We start from the raw sequence: 21446 nt of genomic DNA, 5'->3' as shown, positions 1-21446 counted from the left end.
AACTCACAAATTTCAGTCACTTTTTACTCAGGTCTCTGAAAATGAGATAGGAACCTATCCTCCTCCTGTTGAAATCAGCCATGAAATTCCTGGAAGGACTCTATCTATCTCACTTCATGTTAAATACCTGTATCTCAGCCACACATGTCATTTTCTGCAGCTCATAGGGTGCGCAATTCTTTGCTCTCTCATGCTCATTTCAAATGGTGAAATGATTCATGCCCTGGAAGTTCCTTTCTTCTATTAGCAAGGGAAGTTTCCATATACCACGGAGTTGTGATGCAGTACGAAGGGGCCCCAGCCCCTACCAACTTGCCTTAAAACTTTATACACTGAGTTGCATTCTCCCTTTTCTTGTGTTTCAAAGAAATACAGGACTGGAGTTGCATATTACTTTACCTTCCTCCAGCCCAAGAAGGAGTATCTTCATCTTACTAACTACAGCACGCATTGGGTTGTTATTCCTCCCTTTAAGAAGGACTGATAAGAACCCATGGCTTCTAACATCCCCTTTTACTGACAGAATTAAAATCAAGGGTAGAGGAAAAAAATAAGAAACAGAAAAAAGGTAAATGAACACCACAATTTGCAACAAATTATTTTCTAGACCCTTGAGATGAAATATGTGATTATTTGAAAGGGGGTACTATCAGACTACCTAACATTAGCACTTTTAACCAGACTATATAGGAAAAGGCAACACAGGTCATTTTCTTTGAGAAACCCTCCAGATTTCCATTTCATACCTTCATTTGTGAATACTTTCCTAAAGGGAAGATGCATTCTTCTGTTGTCTATTATCTTTATCTTGTTGCTTTTTGCTTCCTGTTTACAGTTCCTGAAAGCTGAAATTTGAGTTCCATTTCCAGTATTCTTTAATGTTCTGCTCTTCTGCAATGTACATACAGTTGATTCAGATTAGGGCTGTGTCATCAATTATTTTTAGTAAGGTGGTTTATTTTCCTTCTAACTTCTACTGCTGAGGGGAAGAGAGTATCCCTTTATCAGAAAACATGTTCTAAGTGTTTCGTTTTGAATGTCTGTAATGATTTTATCACTGGGAGAACTGAATCTTTTTGTTATTGTAAAAAATAATAAACCCCTTTTTTTTAAAGGAAAAACAATTTGCATTTAAAAATATTCTTGTGCTCAGAAGAAGCCATCAACTGATAAAACCATTTAAAGTGTTATAAACATATAACCCTTTCCCTCCTGAGTTTGTCCTTAAACATACCCAGTGTGCAGCAGTTGATGTGAACACATTTTACACATCACATCAATGTGAACACTTTACTTCCAACCTTGGACCTTTAAAAGGTGATGCCTGCATAGAAACACCATCATAGACACCCTCAATTGTCCATGATGAAAGACTAATGTTCTTATGGCTGGCATCTGCCAGATATTTGCAGGGAAATGAAAGAAGGGATGAGCTTCTGGGGCTGATGGTGGTGCAGAAGAGCTTCAGAAGCAGCTGAGGAAGGCACGCACCACACAGTCCTGCACAGTAAAGGAGTCTCAGTGAGGCCTGATATCAAAAGGTGTTACCTGGTGCAGATTAGACTTTTCAGACGCTCTCTCATGGCATCTGCTTCAAATCCCTGTGGGTGTCCCATGAAGCCCTGGCCAGAAGAAATCCAGAGCATTTTTTTTCTGGAATCACAGAGGGGAGGCACAAGGTGTTGGAGAACACAGGCAGGATTATTAGTTCTGGTCAAGGACGTCCTCATTTCTGAATATACCTTTATGGCAGAATTCATTTATCCTCATTTTTACTCCTTTCATGCACCTTCAAAAATCACTCACACAGCAGCAAAGGGGCCTTTCTCCCTTCTTCACACCCAGCTCAGGCAGCAGGGGATGCTTTGAGTACATCTCAAACAGTGTGACACATCCCTGCATCAAGGAATTGAGCCAAGGAGAGAGCTAGGCCCAGGCTGTTGCATGGGCTCTTGGACAATCTGCATGGCCTCTGTTATGCCATATTTAATCCTCAATATGCCACCTACTTTGTTTTTTCCCTAAGGGAACAGATGTCATCTGAGGCTAGAATCAAAATGCGAATGCTATTTAAGATGTTTGAATTACCCCAAACTTTAAAGTACAGGTACTATCATTTTACTTTTTCTATTCAGGTTAGTAAAGTGCCACTACATCTCCCCTGGCATTGAACTGGACAGGAATTTGGAAGGTTTGGAAAACAAGGCAGAAAACTTGATGGCATCCAAAGAGAAAGCATACCTTGGACAAGCAGATGAGCTAAGGACAAAAGTGAAGCAGTCATGGCAGGGAGAGGTGATTATTCATTATATCAAAATAATTAAACTTGGCAAATTTCAGGTTAAGCATACTCTGAGAACAGCTCCTCTGAACTCAACCTAACGTCACTATTCAGTGAGGTGACTCCTCCACCGATCTCTGCAGGCGCTATCTCCTACCTTCAATCTTTGTTTTACTGTTCAGGGGGTCTCTATAGCAAAACAAACTCCTTGGAATTCTTGTGATATTCTTTATAGGGTAGTAGATTAAACAAAAATGCTACTATTGGCTGTAAGAAAAACCTCTGGGTGCAACAGGTGGTGACCAGATAAAAACGTAATGGGTTTGATACATGCCTTGAAGAGAATATCAGGCAGGAAGGTCATGATGAGAATACAGATCTCTCCCAGCTGAGACTGCTCTGGGTATGGTTTAGGTGTTAACAAGGAGGGGAAGATGGAAAAAAAATCAGGAGCAAAACCAAATCAGGAGATCTGACCCTGACTGTTCCATGATTATGTGATTCCATGAGCTCATATCTATGTTCATGGTTAAAACTCACTGTTCCACACATTAGGCAATAAGTTCTGCTGTTGCTGGGCTCAACACTGGACCAAAGAGGGGAATTACTGATGCAAAATGCCAAATAACCTTACTGCTGGTGGGCAACTGCTGTTGCAGTTGAATTTCTAGCACTGTTGATTTCACAGCTTTGAAATAAGACATGAAGTTGCCAATTCCAGTAGCCTGTATGAGGGCGCAAGTGCACCATTAACCATGTGCATGAGGCTGGAAACCTCATCCTTTCAAAGATGATGAAGAAAAGAGAAATGGAAGGGTGCAAACCAGCGCAAACAGAAAAAATGACAAAGATACCCAACGCTAGGCACACAGCTCAACAGGGATCATGGCCATGAACAAGGAGTGAACATAGATGGCTCTGTATGACATAAGGTAAGGTGGAGGGGAAGGGTAAGAACAGATAGGAGACGGAATGCACAAAATCATAAAATCACATAATGATTTGGACTAGAAGGGACCTTAAAGCTCATCCAGTTCCAATAACCTGCCACGAGCAGAGACACCTTCCACTACAGCAGGTTTCTCATCCATGGCCAGAAATCCACGAGGGCATCTCTCTCACAGCTTCTTCAGGCAAAGAGTTCCCCCAAAGCACCGCAACACTCAGCTGCTCAGCCAAAGTACACACATGGGGTCAAGGCCATAAGGGTCTGTTCTGCTGACAGACAGAATATGCCACAAAATGACACAGGCTACCTGTATAATATGCGCAGTTTATTTAACAAGCTCATTAAAGCCAATAAGCGCACTAATGCAATCACACTAACGTGAATTAGGTAAATATCTCTCACTATATACAGTGAATAAGTACAATAAAGCAAATCAGAGATACAGATATGTAACTGAAGTACCGAAGAAACATTGCAATGCATCAAGCATGACTGTATAGAGACAGCAGAGATTAAAAAGAAATTCATCACCACTTACCACTGAACCATCATCCAGTCCCACACTTCCAGATGGGAAGCCCCCTTGCAGCTGATGCCAGGACTCTCAGGTCACTGGGACAATTCCTATGCTGTGCGTGCACCTGTAGGTGAGGCTTCTCCCACGGCCACAAGCGGCTCCTGCTTTTATACCCATATCAAAACAACCGGCTTTATGCCAGATCGCGGATTGTGTCCTCATGGAACCATGCAGTTTCTCATGATCTCACCATGGTCCACGCTGAGAGCGTTGGCCAGGCACCCCCGTGTGTCCAAGTATGAAGGTCATAGAACAGCTGCACCCCTCTGCTTCCTGTCTCTTTCTGACAAACAGTCACTATGAACATAAACGTATGTACTCAGCCGAACACACTGTGGCAAACGGCATCCTTTGTTATGTCCCTCAGCCCTGAGAGGGAGTCAACTCTCAGCTATGTTCCCCTTCATGACAGGGTGATTGCAACAGGGAGCAGAGCTCAGGCCTCCCCCTCCCCAGCAGGGCCTTGGGCAGTGCTCTCCATGGGGATGCCCTCAGGCACGGGGCTCTCCTCCTTGCTCCTTTCTCTCTCTTCAAACACTCTGCGCAGGGCGACTTGGATGGAGCCTTGGAAGCGGCGCTGCCGGCAGCTCCCCACCAGGAAGTAAATGACTGGGTTGATGCTGCTGTTCAGCAGAGCCAGCACCAGAGTCACCGTTTCAGGAAATAGAAAACCATAATATAAAAGATTAAAGAAAGAATTTACGCTGAAAGGCATCCCTAAGGCAAAGAAGAAGATGATGTTGAGCACAACAGCAACATAGAGTTTCCCCAGGCGCCGTCTCTGTGAGCCACATCGGAGCCTCGTGACCATGGACACGTTGGAAATCAACATCGTTAATGACAAAATCACGGAACAGACAATGCCCACACTTGCAAAGAGCGTGTAATGTCTTTGACCAAGGAGAGAGCAAACATAATATGACAAAATGAAAAATGCAACGCCGGCCCAGAGCACCCCACTCACGATGCCTGACAAGTGCTTTGGGCGGTGGCAGCGATACCAGATTGGGAAGATGACAGAGACACAGCGCTCCGTGCTGATGGCTGTCAGGAGACCCAGGCTGCTGAGGACTAACAAGTGGCTCAGTAATTCAACTGCATCTAAGAAATCATTGTAGAAAGGAAGAAAAGAACCCAAACCATAACAAATTATTGTCAAGTTGAAAAGCCCCAATATGAGCAGAAAATACAAGAGGAGCAGAGAGCAGTCAGCAACAGCCAGATTTAGGATGTAGACAGTGAAAGGATTCTGCCTCAACCGAAAGCCCAGAAACCACAAGACTATCCCATTCCCCACCATTCCAAACACACAGATCACCATGAGGAAACCTAACAAGGTCATAAATCTGCCCGATGCATATAAACATTCATAATTTCCCGCATTGCTCCAATTCCCATCATGTGTGTAATTCAGAGAGAGGTCTGTTGTGCTGGTCTCCTCCATAGCAAATGACCCTGCTCTGGGCAGCCTCCTTCTCCCTCTGCCACCACCTCCTAGGAGACACAAGCAATGAGAAGGCAATGAGGGCCATCGGCGTTCCCCGCTCTCCCCATCTCTCCCCACAGCCCCCCGCCAGCCCCAGGCTGCTCCAGGAAGGACCCGTCCCCCGGCGTGCCCAGCACAGGCTCCCAGCCCTGCAGGCCTGGCCCTGCCCAGGAGCCATCTCCCACCTGCCCGTGCCCGCTCTCCTACCTCCTGCTGCTCCTGCCAACAGCGCTGCTGCACGAGCTCCAGCACAGGGGCCTCCAGCCTCGGCAGCACAAAGCCTCTGGGGATGCTTCCGTGGCCACCCCGCTCTGCTCTGCCGTCTTCCTCGTGCCTGGGGAGCAGAGCTTTGCCCACACATCACGGCCCGTGCTCAGCAGACACCCCTCACAATCTGCCCACATCGCTCACAGCTTCCCCTCACATGGCCCAAGGGGGGAGATCTTGTCAGCAGGAGCTGGGCACGTCACCCCCTTCCTCTCCTGCCCCTGGCTTATCACCGGGAGGGGCTGATCTGTTATGATCCCATGAGAAAGGATCTCAGATTCCATAAAGCATCCACTGAAACATCATTTTCTGCATCCAGAACTCACATGAAGGTGGGCATGGGTCAGATAATCTTGTGTCCCTTCAGCAAGGGGTATGGTGGGGAAGAGATTTGGCAGGGCAAGGGCAAGGCAGAAAGATGAGAGTGAGCGAGATGAGCCAGGGAGCAGCAACAATGGGGATGAACGAGCAGAAACCCCTCAGAAGTCACTGGCACTCTCATGGCCTCAACACTGCTTCTTCTTCCCATCCTCCCTGACGTGCGGAACCACCCCTGCTCATGCCCATCCCTCCCTCTGCTCCCCCAGGCCTGATCCTGAACATCGGATCCCAAGGGAATCCCTTCAGCAGAAGCAGACAATGAGGCTGAGCATGTGAGCATGCCTTGCATCAACTTGCCATGAGAAATCACCATCCTCAGATAGAGAACATCACGGGGGCTTTGCCCACTGCCTCTAATCAAAACCCTGATGTGCTTGTGTCTCCTATGAGATTACACTTTGTGAGCTACGTAGTGCTGCAAATGTGCTTTTATCTCCAAGGGGTTCCTGTCACACGATCTCATCCCTTAGCCTCACAGAGAACGGCATTTTCATGGCTTATTTTTTCTCCATCTTTCATGTGTTTTCCATCTTTTAAAGACCATTTTCTGGGAGTTACAGCCTGTGCTCGTCATCCCCAGGGCTGGAGACCTCCAAGGTTATCCCTTGATTTCATGTGGTGAACGCATGGTAATGAACAAGGTCCACAGTCTAGGCAGAGCTCCCGCCTGGAGCTGCGGGAGTTAGGGCTTAGAGGTAGACTTGAACCAGGGCTAGCGCACAGGCTGAAGGTCCACCCATGAGAGGGGACGGAGACAGGGCTTCAGGCAGGTACAAGTCCTGCGTAGCCCACTCAAAGCCTGGTTGTGTAGGCCTGGAGCAAGGGGCAGGGGATGAATCAGTGGGTCAGAGCAAAGAAGGCCTGCTGTGGCCTTCAGGGCCCTGGAAGAGAATCAGAGTGCTGCACATGGACAGTTCAGTGCTGTTCAGTCATGCTTCATGAGATGAGGTCCCTTTATCCCCGTTCCCTACAGTTTTGGGAATATAACATGTCAGCTCCTGGTTGTCATACGATGACAGCATGCGCTTTTATTTCTTCACCTCCACTGTGAAAAGCATTTTCCTTTACTGATTTCCTCTATGGTTTTGCAGAATCAGATGTCCCCCAAGTATTATGTTCCATGCTTTGACACATTAAAGCAAAGCCTTTACGTCCTGGTGATGTCTCCCAGAAGAAAGATGGAAGAAGTCTTCGAGCACCAGTTTCTGTCATTAGAGACAACAAGCGGAGCCCTCATGCTGCTGCGTGTCTGCAGCTCATTGATCTGCCAGCGTTGATGGCCCCTGGCTCGTCTTTCCCACTCTCACCTTTCTGCCATGCGCCATCCCTGGGAACGGTTTATGTACGTTCATTCCTGAGTTAAAATCCCACCTTTCCCCATGTTAGTTCCTCCAGGAGTGAGTGATCCACGGAACACCCAGCCTGAGCAGTCCCAGGCCCGTGCCGCACTCTGCATCTGCCGTGGCCATGGAGAGACCTTCTTGGCTGATGGCAAGGGAGGAGCCTGCAGGCAGCTCACCCTGCGTGTGCTTGCCTGTATCTGAGACTGCTGCCACAGCTCTCACGTGAGCATCCTTTTTGCTTGGCAGTAGAAAGAGCTGACTTCTTCTTTCTGGAACCCCCGTAACAGCTCTAACACCCAGAATGGGATAACGTTCCATGGACAGGATATGGCTGTTTGATGGTGTAAGATCCTGGGTTACCGATACCTGAAAGCTCATGAGTTTACCTTACGCATGCCCTCACTTCTTGAGAGTTCAGGATGTAGAAAATACTCTTTCAGTGGGTGTTTTATGGAATCTGAGATCCTTTCTCATGGGATCATAACAGATCAGCCCCTCCCGGTGATAAGCCAGGGGCAGGAGAGGAAGGGGGTGACGTGCCCAGCTCCTGCTGACAAGATCTCCCCCCTTGGGCCATGTGAGGGGAAGCTGTGAGCGATGTGGGCAGATTGTGAGGGGTGTCTGCTGAGCACGGGCCGTGATGTGTGGGCAAAGCTCTGCTCCCCAGGCACGAGGAAGACGGCAGAGCAGAGCGGGGTGGCCACGGAAGCATCCCCAGAGGCTTTGTGCTGCCGAGGCTGGAGGCCCCTGTGCTGGAGCTCGTGCAGCAGCGCTGTTGGCAGGAGCAGCAGGAGGTAGGAGAGTGGGCACGGGCAGGTGGGAGATGGCTCCTGGGCAGGGCCAGGCCTGCAGGGCTGGGAGCCTGTGCTGGGCACGCCGGGGGACGGGTCCTTCCTGGAGCAGCCTGGGGCTGGCGGGGGGCTGTGGGGAGAGATGGGGAGAGCGGGGAACGCCGATGGCCCTCATTGCCTTCTCATTGCTTGTGTCTCCTAGGAGGTGGTGGCAGAGGGAGAAGGAGGCTGCCCAGAGCAGGGTCATTTGCTATGGAGGAGACCAACACAACAGACCTCTCTCTGAATTACACACATGATGGGAATTGGAGCAATGCGGGAAATTATGAATGTTTATATGCATCGGGCAGATTTATGACCTTGTTAGGTTTCCTCATGGTGATCTGTGTGTTTGGAATGGTGGGGAATGGGATAGTCTTGTGGTTTCTGGGCTTTCGGTTGAGGCAGAATCCTTTCACTGTCTACATCCTAAATCTGGCTGTTGCTGACTGCTCTCTGCTCCTCTTGTATTTTCTGCTCATATTGGGGCTTTTCAACTTGACAATAATTTGTTATGGTTTGGGTTCTTTTCTTCCATTCTACAATGATTTCTTAGATGCAGTTGAATTACTGAGCCACTTGTTAGTCCTCAGCAGCCTGGGTCTCCTGACAGCCATCAGCACGGAGCGCTGTGTCTCTGTCATCTTCCCAATCTGGTATCGCTGCCACCGCCCAAAGCACTTGTCAGGCATCGTGAGTGGGGTGCTCTGGGCCGGCGTTGCGTTTTTCATTTTGTCATATTATGTTTGCTCTCTCCTTGGTCAAAGACATTACACGCTCTTTGCAAGTGTGGGCATTGTCTGTTCCGTGATTTTGTCATTAACGATGTTGATTTCCAACGTGTCCATGGTCACGAGGCTCCGATGTGGCTCACAGAGACGGCGCCTGGGGAAACTCTATGTTGCTGTTGTGCTCAACATCATCTTCTTCTTTGCCTTAGGGATGCCTTTCAGCGTAAATTCTTTCTTTAATCTTTTATATTATGGTATTCTATTACCTGAAACGGTGACTCTGGTGCTGGCTCTGCTGAACAGCAGCATCAACCCAGTCATTTACTTCCTGGTGGGGAGCTGCCGGCAGCGCCGCTTCCAAGGCTCCATCCAAGTCGCCCTGCGCAGAGTGTTTGAAGAGAGAGAAAGGAGCAAGGAGGAGAGCCCCGTGCCTGAGGGCATCCCCATGGAGAGCACTGCCCAAGGCCCTGCTGGGGAGGGGGAGGCCTGAGCTCTGCTCCCCATTGCAATGAGGCTCCTGGCCTTGGCCCCACCAAATAAACTGTGTGTGCTTTGGCTGAGCAGCCGAGTGTTGTGGTGCTTTGGGGGAGCTCTTTGGCTGGGGGAGGTGTGAGAGAGAGGCCCCGGGTGAGCTCTGGCTGTGTCTCTTGTCCCAGGCCGGCAGGGCTCTGGCAAAGGGACTGCAAAGATGGGGAAGCCAAGGAGGCTCCTGGATGGGTTTAATGAAGGTTGAGAGAAAGAGAGAATAAGATCCAGGAAAACACTGCAATTTGGAGAGTGAGAGAGAGATGAAGAGGAAAAGAAGGAATCATAGAATCATAGTATAGTTAGGGTTGGAAAGGACATTAAGATCATCTAGTTCCAAGAAAAAGTGAGAGTTAGAGAAAGAATGGAAGGAAGAAAAAGGAAAAAATCAAGGAAAGGCAAAAAGAAAAGGCAAAAGGAAAGGCAAATAGAAAGGGAAGGAAAGGAAAGGTAAAGGAAAAACGAAGGAATGGGAAAGGAATTTCCAGGGAAGGCGAGGGATTTGAAGGCAAGGCAAGGAAAACCAAGGAGAAAGGTGAAGGAAAGGGCGAAGGAAAAGGCATAGGGAATGGCAAAAGGAAAGGGAAGGAAAGGGAAGAAAAGAAGAAAGGGAAAGGAGGGGAAGGAAAAGGAAAGGAATAGAAGGGAAGGGAAGGGAAGGGAAGGGAAGGGAAGGGGAAAGGGAACTGCAAAAGGAAAGGCAAGGAAAAGAAAGAAAATAAGAAGAAAGGGAAAGGAAGGGAAAGAAAGGGAAAGGAAGAGAAGGAAAAGCAAGGGAAGGGAAGGGAAAGCAGGTGAATGGAAGGGAAGGAATGGCTAGGGAAAAGGGTAAGGAAAAGGAAAAGGGAATGGCAAAGGGAAAGGAAAGGAAAGGAAAGGAAAGGAAAGGAAAGGAAAGGAAAGGAAAGGAAAGGAAAGGAAAGGAAAGGAAAGGAAAGGAAAGGAAAGGAAAGGAAAGGAAAGGAAAGGAAAGGAAAGGAAAGGAAAGGAAAGGAAAGGAAAGGAAAGAGAATAGAAAGAAAAACAAAAGGAAGGGAAGGGGAGGGGAGAGGAGGGGAGGGGAGGGGAGGAAAGTGCAAATGAAGGAAAAGGGGAGGTAGGAAGGGAAATAAGACACAAAGAAGCAATGAGTGCGAGAGAGAGATGCAAAGAAAGCAAACGAGAAGGAGAAACTGCCCTGCACAGAAGCCCTCGGCCCCGCTGCTCACCCAGACCCTCGAGTCAGGGGGCTGCAGGGTCACATCCAGCCCACGCCCGGCGCTGTTGCCTCTAGATGGCAGGAGAGGGGTTCTGATCATACCGAGCATCTGATCACAACTCGGGGTCTGATCGTGAAGCTACATGATGAGATCAAACATCTAAGACGCATTTATTAAGTGTTGTTTTCCGGAACAGGGCAGGAATCTTTTGTAGTTGAGGGCTTTTTCTCCCTCTCCCATTTTATAGTCCTTTGGTGTGCAAAAACTTTCCGAGTTACAACCTGGCCAGCAAAAGCTCCCATCATCCACAGGATGTCTCCCAGGGCAAGTGCAGGACCATGATCCTCACAGGGACTTTTCCTGCTTCCTGGGATCAGCCTTGCCTGCTTCATCACCCAGGCCGCCTCCCATCTGAGCTTCTTGGTTCTACCAGAATTTGATGGCTTTAGTTATCTTGGCTCTGTGCCTGTACTGCACCAAGTGATTGATTTCCATTCCAGCCACTCCAGTGACCTGTTGCTCTGAGGAACAAGCCAAAGGGCAGAGAACCTTCTGTCACCATCCCAGCTCCCAGAGACCACAGCATCCATAGCTCTGCTCTGCTCATGCCCTTTCTCCCTTCACCTTTCCCTGCCTACTGCATCTTCCCAACCTTGTGCTCCCTACTGAAGTTAATGCAGACTGGTGAGGAGTCATGCCAGGGAGCAACACAGCTCAGAAGCAAATGATAGCTGGTGTATCCTCCAGCTCCCTGATAGCAAGGACTGGCAGACGCAGAGAGGAGAGGGAAGCAGAGAAAGGGAGAGATAGAAGAAGAGAAAGTGCCGACATGACCCCTTTTACCCGGAGAGTTCTTGAGCCAAGCTAGAGGGGTTCAGTCCTCACTGCCTCAACAGCAATCCACTGCTTTCTTTCCCTCTCCCTGTATCCTCTTTCACATGGAAAACCGAGTCTTTACAAAGCCTCCATTGCTTTTGGGGTTGTTTCATTTTAACCCTACTCCTTTTGCTTTTCTAGATGAGGAACAGGCACACCAGAAGTGGATACAGACCTCGGGTCACGGTTGCGAAATGCTGTTTGCTCAAGCCAACCCATCCCGACAGCCCAGAGTAAAGCAGGAAGAGCCCCAAGAGGCAGTTCCAGTCAAGAACCCACATCATGTGCAGACAAAACTCCATCTGCAGCAGAAGCATTTCAGGGAAAGCCTTCCAGGGGCAATCCCAACCACATGCCTGCTTGCCTGGTAATGACGCTGGATGTGAAATCTTCACACGCTCTTCACACATGTCTGGAGATGCAGACACAAGGGTTTGCCCTGGAATTGTTCTGCTTTGCTCTGCCAAGCATTCTGATCCACCTCAAGCTGCTCTGTTAAGCAGACACACCAAAAACACCCCCACGAGCAGGAGGGAAGAGCTTCCAGGGCTCTGTTTGAGCAAAATCGCTTTTGAGATGGGGAAAGCTCAGACCTGTTGAATAGGACAGATTCAGAGCAAAAGTTTTGAATCATCCCAGACTGGTTTGGGTTGGAAGGGAGCTTAAAGCTCATCCAGCTCCAACCCCGACCACGGGCAGGGACACCTTCCACTAGAGCAGCTTGCTCCAAGCCCCTGTGTCCAACCTGGCCTTGAACACTGCCAGGGATGGGGCAGCCACAGCTTCTCTGGGCACCCTGTGCCAGTGCCTCAGCACCCTCACAGGGAAGAGCTTCTGCCTCAGAGCTCATCTCAGTCTCCCCTCGGGCAGGTTCAAGCCATTCCCCTTGGCCTGTCCCTACATCCCTTGTCCCAAGCCCCTCTCCAGGTTTCCTGCAGCCCCTTCAGGCACTGGAGCTGCTCTAAGGTCTCCTCTTAAGGAGCTTTCTCTTGTCCAGGCTGACCCAGCCCAACTGTCTCAGCCTGCCTTCAGAGCATAGGTATTTCATCACTTTGTTCAGTGTTCTCTCCCATGCCACCCAGCACACTTTGTCATGCTGCAGCTAATCCTGTTCTGGCCCATATTCCTTCTCTCCATCCCTGGAGCATCTTCTCCCGGGGGGGGGGGGAGGTTGCAGAGGTTTAAACAGCTGGTTCCACTGTGTTTGCTCTGGGAGTTTCACCTTTGTTCTGGGGCTCTGCTACATCTCCAAAAGCCCTCTTGAAAGCAACCCTCACAGAGAGTGTGAACTTCCTTGTGCAGCTCCCAGCCAAGAAGTAAATAGCAGGGTTGATGCTGCTGTTCACACAGGCCAAGGGCAGAGAGGCATCGAAGACAAAGACTGAAAAATCAAACAGCCTTAGCAAAAGCCAATACTCAAAATCAGCTGTGAAGAAGGGGAAGAAGACGACAGCGAGCAGGACCACAGCACAGAGCTTCCCTGGAGGATGCTGCCATGAACAGCACAAGACCCTGGCAAGCAGGGTTAAACCAGATAAAACCAGGGTAAGTAGTGATAAGAGGTAGCTGAGGATGAAGGCAATGAGTGCTGCAGGGCAGAAGAAGAGGGTCAGGGCGAAAAGAAAGGAGAGGGCCCAGAACAGGGCACACACAAGCACTGGCAAGCACTGGGAGCAGTGGCAGTGGGCCATGGGAAGGACAGACAGAGCTGCCACGGCACTGAAGGCTGTCAGGAGGAAGACGCTGGCGGTGAAAGAGAAGAGAATGGTGATGTTCAACACAGTTGTCACGTCCCGTGAGCCCAGCCTGTGGCAAAGGGTCTCCGGGCCATAAAGTACCCCAAGGGCAGTGGTGATGGAGAGGAGGAAGGTGAAGTCAGCCACGGCCAGGTTGAGAACGTAGATGGTGATGGGGTTCCTGCGGACATGGGAAGTGAAGAACCAGAGCACAGCCGCATTCCCCAGCAGCCCACAAAGGCAGATGAGCAGCGTGGCAGGGACTTTGCTCCAGTGACCAGGTTCCCAGTTGGTCCAGTTGTAGTGAGTGTCCCCATGCATCAAGAGCTGGTGATGCCAACTCCTGTTCCACACTGGCTGGCTCCAGCAAGCAGGGCTGGCTCCTTCCACGGCAGGGAGTGATGTGCTCATTGCAAAACCTCTGCTGCTTCTCCTTCCTCCTCACGCAGCTGCAGGGATGAGATGAAGCAGAGACACCTTAGAACCTCTATTGTCTCTCACAATAGGCTTTCAGATCTTTGCAGCCATGCCCCAGCTTCTACATGGAGGAGCACAGAGAGAAATGAGGGACAGGAGAGGTGGAAGACAGGATGTGGGGAGATGGGGTTGACATACCTGGCACAAAAAGCATGTATAGAGGGAGATGCCCCCTTCCCAGCTTTTAATGAAACAGATCTGGAGGAGAGAAATAATAAGATAAAAGGATTGTCCTTGGAGGTGCCTGTGCAGGTGGTTGGAAATAGATGATCCTTAAAGTCCCTTCCAACCTAAGCCGTGCTGGGATTCTATGTCAAAGATCAAGTTATTTACAGGGTGGATCTGATAGGGATTCTCAGGTATCTAATATTATAGCTGACGTTACCAAGCTGCTGGGTTCCTTCAGTGGGACACTCATTTCACTGCTCCCCTACCACCTTTTCCCATGGGTCTCCATACCCCACAGACAACCATTCCCCAGTATTGACCAACAGGTTCAACACCAGTGAGGGGAGGCGCTAAATTAAGCTGGAAAATACCACCCAGAAAGGTCTGACCTTGTCTCCTCTGGTAGCCTGGAGCAGACGCCCATCACCTCTGCTCACCACCTCCTGCCTCTGTGATGCTTCATGAGGTTTCCTGGAATTAGCACTTGGAAAGCCGGACTGAAGCCTTGGTGAGCCTGTGCAGCCTCCAGCAAGGGGTCGTTCTCAGCTCCTTTCACAAAGCAGCTTGCTGACAGCCAAGCAGGTCAAGGGCTCCTGTAAAGAGGGGGCTATTTCATTGTGTTTGACAGGAGCAGGGTTCTGGCTATAGACTCTTCCTCGCACAGGAAATGACTAAAAGGACTCTCAGAAATCAGACCTATGGGAAGAGCTGATTGTTGATGGTGTCATGTTCCTCTTTTATTTCATTTTAAAGCAACCCCAGTCCCAAAATACTCCTCTCTTTGGACGGAATGAACTTTCCTCCTCCTCCCATTCCAGGCGGATATCTTTAGGACCCAGTGCTACAAGCTGGGAGTTGCAGCAAAACCTCTATTTCTGATTCAGATCTGGGTTTGAAACCCATACACCACAATTTCACTGCAATACTTGACCTTCAAATGCACCATTTCCAAGAGCACCAAGCGGCAAAGAAAAGATGGATCAGGATTCCAGGAAAATCTGGGGTTTCCTAAGGAGAGGTGAATCAGAGCTGCTCACTTGGTTTTAACCATCTAAAAGTTATGGGTTTCATCTGAGTTTCTTCTACAGTGCCTCAGACAGGCCCATGAAATTTGCAGAGAGCTGAAGGGAGGTGAGATGGCTCCTACCCAGGCTGACTGTGGTGCAGGACAAACGCAAACAGCTCCTGTTGCATCTGGGAGCAGGGATGCTCCTGCTGGGAACTGGCACATGTGGGGACTGCAGGACCAAAGCCACCTCCTCTCTCGCTTGGTGATGCTGTGCTTGTGTCCCCAGCTGGAGAATCTCACATCTTGCAATGCCAATGCTTTCAAGTGCAAACAGGCCATGAGAAGAGAATCAGAGAAACAGAGAACCATGGAATGGTTTGTGCTGGAAGGGAGCTTAAAGCTCATCCAGCTCCAACCCCGGCCACAGGCAGGGACCCCTTCCACTGGAGCAGCTTGCTCCAAGCCCCTGTGTCCAACCTGGCCTTGAGCACTGCCAGGGATGGGGCAGCCACAGCTTCTCTGGGCACCCTGTGCCAGCGCCTCAGCACCCTCACAGGGAAGAGCTTCTGCCTAAGAGCTCATCTCAGTCTCCCCTCGGGCAGGTTCAAGCCATTCCCCTTGGCCTGTCCCTGCAGGCCCTTGTCCAAAGCCCCTTTCCAGGTTTCCTGTAGGTCAAGGTACATCAACATCTACCCATGTGCTCGAGAAAAGAGCAGAATCAGACAGGGTTTCTCAGCTTCTGCTTTTGAGGGTAACATCCTGAGAGCGATTTCCAGCACATGATTTACAGACACGGGCTGTTTGCTTGTTTTGGGGTCAGGCTTGTGTGTGACCAAAGGCACCTACAGCCTGTAAATGCTATGGCTCTGGTATCAGTTGTTTCTGTGTGCTGGGAAAGCCAATAACACCATCTGGCAGGCAGAGCTCAGTCTCCTCCAGCCATCACACACGAGAACCATCCTTCTCTGTCTGCCTCTTTTCTTGCCTCTGCCCTGGTGGTTTGCTCCATGGGCTTCTCCATCCACGGCACAGAACTGCACTTGCCAGCAGCCATCAGACACTGGCTGGCTGTCCATCCTCTGTCCAACCCAGAGTGCCCACCCCCAGCAGCACTTGCCTCTTTGCCTGTCCCTGCTCCCCCACCTAAACCCCCTTGGAAGGGTAGAGGTTTGCGTGTTGAGTGATGCTTCCAGCTCCATTAGCCAGGCTGAGATGGGTTTTCTCTGTCAGACTCTGCCACAGGAGGACAGAAAGACAGAGGGAGCTGAGAGCATCCTTTCTGTCCCTTCACCATCACCTCCTGTGGTCTGGAGGCTTTTGAGGATCAGAGTAGTGAGTGTTTGGTGCTTTAGTATCAGGCATCAAGGTCCCAGGAGCAGATAGAGGCAGGAAGAGTTGGGACTTCCTATGTGGGAAGCAGACAAGATGCAGATTGAGGCCCAGGAGCATGGCTGCGCTAACCCTGGAGAACAGGAAAATGGATAAGGCAGGACCTCCTGGACCACATCGTTTCAGCATGTATCATGCATGTACAACGCCTAATGGGCAGCGTGAGGGGATGGTCACATCCATGATTTTGAGAACAAGCTCCCCATGGAGCCATCAAGGAAGAAACCGCAGTCTCCGGTAAGTTACCCAAAAGACACCTTTATTTAAATAACTTAAAACCGAGTTTGAGCTGGGAACCAGCCCTGCCCATGGCCATGTCCTGAGGGACACCACTGTCCACTGCTGGTCCTGCTCACCCAGCCAGGCCATGGGGTGCTGTCATGGGCTGCAAAGGCAGGGCCACCCCTCTCCAGTCTCAGCCACAGGGGTTTAGGCAGCGATTTCCATCACAGGGGTCCCACCTCTTGGGAATCTGCCTTATCTTCAAAGACCCTCTGAAGAGCCACTCTGAAAGATCCCCTGAACGTGAACTTCCCATAGCTCCCAACCAGGACGTAAATAACGGGATTGATGCTGCTGTTAAAAGAAGGCCAGCAAGAGGCAGACCTCAAAGACAAAGTTAATATACACAAAGAAGTTGAGGAAGATCTGGACACTGAGTGGGATGCCAAAGAGGAGGAAGAAGAGAACGGTGAGGAAGATGACCGCGTACAGCCTTCCTGGGTGGTGTTGCCAAGAGCTGCGTCTGAGCTTGACGAAGAGGATCACGTTGGAAAGAACCATAAAGGGAGTGAAAAGGCAGAAATTGAGGCAGCACAAGAGCCCGAGAACCGTCCAGCAGTGCTGGGAATGATCCGGGTCACACACAAAGTGCACCAGCCCCGCAAGCACACAGGAGAGGGCCCACAGCAGGATACACATTGCAGCAGAGAGGGGCTCCGGGCGGTGGCCTCGGCACCAGAAGGGCCAGAGGACACCCATACACCTCTCCACGCTGATGGCAGTGAGGAGGTAGAGGCTGGTGCCGTACGTGAGCAGGACCATGGAGTGAAACAGCTGCAGCACCCCCAGGAGCGCTGGCTGGGAGCAGCTGAGCATGGGCATGTGATAGACCACAAGGAAAGCCGATGTGAAGAGGAGAAAGCAGGAGTCGGCCACGGCCAGGTTCAGGAGGTAGGCGGTGAAGGGGCTCCTCCTGATGCGGAAGCCAAGGAGCCAGAGGATGGCTCCGTTCCCCACCAGCCCACACAGGCAGATGAGCAGGGTGATGCTCCCAGTGACGAGTTCGGGGATGTGCTCTGCAAAGCACCGGGTCCCGTTGTGTTCAGCCTCATAGACCAGGCTCTCTGTGGGTGCTGGGGACACCATATGCGAGTCATGGATCGTGCCGTTGGGATGTCGGTTCATCTTCCTCTTCTTGTGCTCGCCTGGGGAAAGGCAAGAGATGAAGGCACAATCAGTGGCTTTCAGGTCACCAGTACTTGGAATGTCCTCTGGTAATCCTGGTTTCTGCAATCCCTCACAAGCTACAGCATCTGCTAGCCAGAGAGCTTAAGAACTGAGCAGTGAGAGGAGAGTGGAGTGGAGTGGAGTGGAGTGGAGTGGAGTGGAGTGGAGTGGAGTGGAGTGGAGTGGAGTGGAGTGGGGAAGGGAAGGGAAGGGAAGGGGAAGAAGAGAAGAGAAGAGAAGAGAAGAGAAGAGAAGAGAAGAGAAGAGAAGAGAAGAGAAGAGGAAGAGAAAAGAAGAGAAGGGGAAGAGAAGAGAAGGGGAAGGGAAGAGAAGGGGAAGGGAAGAGAAGGGGAAGAGAAGAGAAGGGGAAGGGAAGGGAAGAGAAGGGGAAGGGAGGAGAGGAGAGGAGAGGAGAGGAGAGGAGAGGAGAGGAGAGGAAGAGGAGAGGAGAGGAGAGGAGGAGAGGAGAGGAGAGGAGAGGAGAGGAGAGGAGAGGAGAGGAGAGGAGAAGAAAAATAGGGATAGGAGGGGAAAGCTTGGCCCAGGGGGACAGCAGACAGACTTGGAAGAGGAGTGGAGGGAGGAACAAGAGGCATGTGGAGCCATTTGGCCTTGAAGGGCTGGAAACAGCTGAGGAGACAGATGGGAAGAATGAAGAGGACAGAGGCAGGATTGGAGGTGAGTCCCAGACCCCTCTCACCAGGCAGGGGAGGGCAGAATCCTTGCACAGCTTGGTTTCCAGAGCTGCAGTCCTCTGCGTCAGACTTGCACATGAAACCTTTCCACAGCTGCTATGCCAAAACCATCCCAGGTGAGATCTGGCCACCAGGAACAAGGTGATGAGGTTCCTCCAGCAGTTTGCGTGTGGGCTCTGGCACCGCGGCTCTTCCTCAGCTCCAAATGGGGCCTGGGACCACGGCTTCTGCTCAGGGGTGGTCGCTGAAGGGATGCAGATGTGCCAGGGCTTGGGCATCACTTGTGAGAGCAGCGGAAGCAGATTGCCAAAGACCCACGCTCACAGGACGGGCGTTGCAGACCCATGGGCTGGTTGGTTCAAATGCTTCCTGTTTGCAAACCTGCTGTTGTGTTGTTTTCCTTCTTGTTCTCCTCTTCTGAGCCCATCAGCAACACCCCTGATGTGTCACAGTTCCCATCCATGTGAACGTGCACATTTCGCTGTCACAAAGAAGCCACCATCAGCCCCAGGGAGATGATGCTGAGTGTCACTTCCCTGTCTGCAAGAGCTGAGTGGACGCCTCCATCACCCCATGCCATGGGGCTGGGCAAGAGGGAAGCGGGATGGAGAGATGCAACCAGCCACTGCATCCCAGGGATGACACACACCACTGGACCTGCCCCTCACTGGTGCTGGCTGCTCCATGCCCCATCCTCACGTCTCACAGTGCTGAGGCTGCAGGGATGCAGCGTGAGTCCTGGGAGGAGAACTTTGCTCATTGTGTGGTCTCTGTCCTGCTTCCCTGTCTGCTGTGTCTATGCCCCATAGAATCATGGAACCGTTTGGGTTGAAGGGACCTTAAAGCTCCTTCAGCTCCAACCCCTGTCACGGGCAGGGACCCTTTCCACTAGAGCAGCTTGCTCCAAGCCCCTGTGTCCAACCTGGCCTTGAACACTGCCAGGGATGGGGCAGCCACAGCTTCTCTGGGCACCCTGTGCCAGCGCCTCAGCACCCTCACAGGGAAGAACTTCTGCTTAAGAGCTCATCTCAGTCTCCCCTCGGGCAGGTTAAAGCCATTCCCCTTGGCCTGTCCCTACAGGCCCTTGTCCCAAGCCCCTCTCCAGGTTTCCTGCAGCCCCTTTAGGCACTGGAGCTGCTCTCAGGTCTCCCCTTCAGGAGCCTTCTCTTGTCCAGGCTGCCCCAGCCCAGCTCTCTCAGCCTGGCTCCAGAGCAGAGCTGCTCCAGCCCTTGCAACATCTTCATATTCCCCTTATGACCACTGTGATCCCAAACAAATATTGGAAGGAGTTAAAAAGAAGGCAGGAAGCAGAATTGGATATTGGTCTTTTACCATCTCTGCCGTATCCAGGGCCAGATGGAGGGAATGCCAAACCACAGGAACATATGTGTGAACTGAGCTTCATTAATCAGCATTCCTCCGCCTGCGGCTCACGCTGCGGATGGCCCAAGAGAAGGCCCTCACTTCCCGACAGGAACATCTTCTCCCAACCCACCCTGACATTATATTTATAAGAAATGAGAACAAAACAGGCTAGTAACAACAATATATGGCTGGTAACAAAGGGCAATCCTTCCACCCGGGGTTGTTTAACTAAAACAAGTGTCTTAGTGCTGAGCTTCCAAGTGTCCCAGTGAGCAGCGATGCCAAGGGAGCTCTGCAATCACCACTGCCATCTCCTCATCTCCCTCCCTTTGTCCCAGGTGTTCTTCCAACAACAAGTCCTTTGGACCAGCACGCTCCAAATTCCCCCTCGGCACGCTCCCAGCATCCCAGTGCAGCATCCTCTGGGAAGCCCTGCTGGAGGAATGGGCTGGGAATAGTCTCCCACTGTGGGGCAATGGGGAATACACCCTGTCAGCTCTGAACCTGACTTGCTGAGGGGCTTCTTCTTTCAGCCTCTGCAATCAAGCCAAAAGTAGCTTTTTTATGCTAAAGCAGTATAAGGAATAACTAAAAATGCCTTGCTCTGATAACAGGCTGTGTTAAATGCAACGCAGCAGCACTGCAGCTCCATCTCTCTGTTGCTCCCAAAGCTTCTGGTCAGCTGGAATTCCATGGGACAGAGGGAAAGCTTTCTTCATCCATCTACAGACAGTGCAAATTGGCACAGGCCTGCAGAGTGGTACCTCACAGCTTCTGCAGCTGCAGGATGTGCTTCACCATCCATCATCCTCCTCCTCCCAGGGAAGGGAGACCCATTGCAGCATCCACAGCCATGAGTGGTGTGACAGCATCCCAAACCCTCCCACTTCTAAGGTGTTTTTTTCCTCCTGAAAGTTGCCCAGACATGGTTCTGCTTTTATTTTGGTGTTCCCCACAGCAGGAATCTTGCAGAGGTGACCATGAATAGGAGGTTTCAGTCACAAATCCTCTGGGTGCTGCTGATGCAGATGCACGTATGCATGCGCCTGTTTCCAGGATGGCCCCATCCATTCCACCCCAGGTCCAAAGCCCAGGAGTGCTGCAATAAAGATGCTCTTTCCCTTCTGACTCTGCAGCTGGGAAGTAGCCCCATCAGAGGCTAATGGGGGTGGCTGTGGGGACCATGTTGGGTTTGCCTGGCTCAGGAAGCTGGGATGAGGCTGGAGAGTTCGGATGGAGGATGCTGGAGGAGATGGGAGTGGGGAGGATCCTGCAGGTCCCACCAGCATTCCAGGGCTGGTGACTCAGTGATGGGCTCTGCCCATGCACGAAACATGGGTGATAGGGTCTGCTTTTCTCATACAGCCTCACTGAAGGAAGGGACTTCGATTTGAAGTGGTTTTGATATGAACCCTTGGAGACAACTCTGCCCTTAGCAAAAATGGTGAGACTGGAATTGCTAATGGGAAAAACCCAGGGTCTTCGGAAGTCAGTTTTAGGCACTAAAATGTTGTAGATGTATGGGTTTTAGATTATTTTTAGATGATTTTTTAGATGTTTTAGATTATTTTTTAGATTTTTTAGATGATTTTTTAGATTTTTTTAGATGTATTTTTAGGTGCATCTAAAATGTATGTTTTAGAGCAGCCAAAGGCTGGTATCAGCCAGGCAGCTGGGGCAGAAGCCAGAAGCACCTCCCAGTTGCAAGGGCAA

General features: G+C 50.7%; 4 protein-coding genes across 4 annotated transcripts; 1 reads left to right on the top strand and 3 right to left on the bottom strand.

Moving 5' to 3' along the window:
* Nucleotides 1-4184: 4184 nt before the first annotated feature.
* On the bottom strand, nucleotides 4185-5129 carry LOC133273967 (mas-related G-protein coupled receptor member X1-like). The gene has a single exon (XM_061462736.1). It carries the CDS (start codon nucleotides 5126-5128, stop codon nucleotides 4244-4246), a length of 885 nt encoding a protein of 294 aa, XP_061318720.1. The 5' UTR covers nucleotide 5129; the 3' UTR covers nucleotides 4185-4243.
* Nucleotides 5130-8446: 3317 nt separating this feature from the next.
* On the top strand, nucleotides 8447-9405 carry LOC133273966 (mas-related G-protein coupled receptor member X1-like). The gene has a single exon (XM_061462735.1). The coding sequence runs from the start codon at nucleotides 8451-8453 to the stop codon at nucleotides 9333-9335; it is 885 nt and encodes a 294-aa protein (XP_061318719.1). The 5' UTR covers nucleotides 8447-8450; the 3' UTR covers nucleotides 9336-9405.
* A 3113-nt stretch (nucleotides 9406-12518) lies between these two features.
* LOC133273965 (proto-oncogene Mas-like) lies at nucleotides 12519-13657 on the bottom strand. Its single transcript, XM_061462734.1, has one exon. The coding sequence runs from the start codon at nucleotides 13590-13592 to the stop codon at nucleotides 12627-12629; it is 966 nt and encodes a 321-aa protein (XP_061318718.1). The 5' UTR covers nucleotides 13593-13657; the 3' UTR covers nucleotides 12519-12626.
* A 2996-nt stretch (nucleotides 13658-16653) lies between these two features.
* On the bottom strand, nucleotides 16654-21223 carry LOC133273964 (proto-oncogene Mas-like). Its single transcript, XM_061462732.1, is given in 4 exon segments — nucleotides 16654-16679; nucleotides 16682-16811; nucleotides 16813-17651; nucleotides 18374-21223. Coding segments are annotated over 4 exon segments (1068 nt in total). The 5' UTR covers nucleotides 18447-21223.
* Between the last annotated feature and the right edge of the window lie 223 nt (nucleotides 21224-21446).

This window comes from Pezoporus flaviventris, unplaced genomic scaffold (genome assembly GCF_033815535.1).
Source record: "Pezoporus flaviventris isolate CSIRO_AGI_PZ_B2104156 unplaced genomic scaffold, CSIRO_AGI_Pfla_v1 ptg000035l, whole genome shotgun sequence".
Classification (NCBI taxonomy): domain Eukaryota; kingdom Metazoa; phylum Chordata; class Aves; order Psittaciformes; family Psittacidae; genus Pezoporus; species Pezoporus flaviventris.
This window is presented reverse-complemented; position numbering and strand designations above follow the sequence as displayed.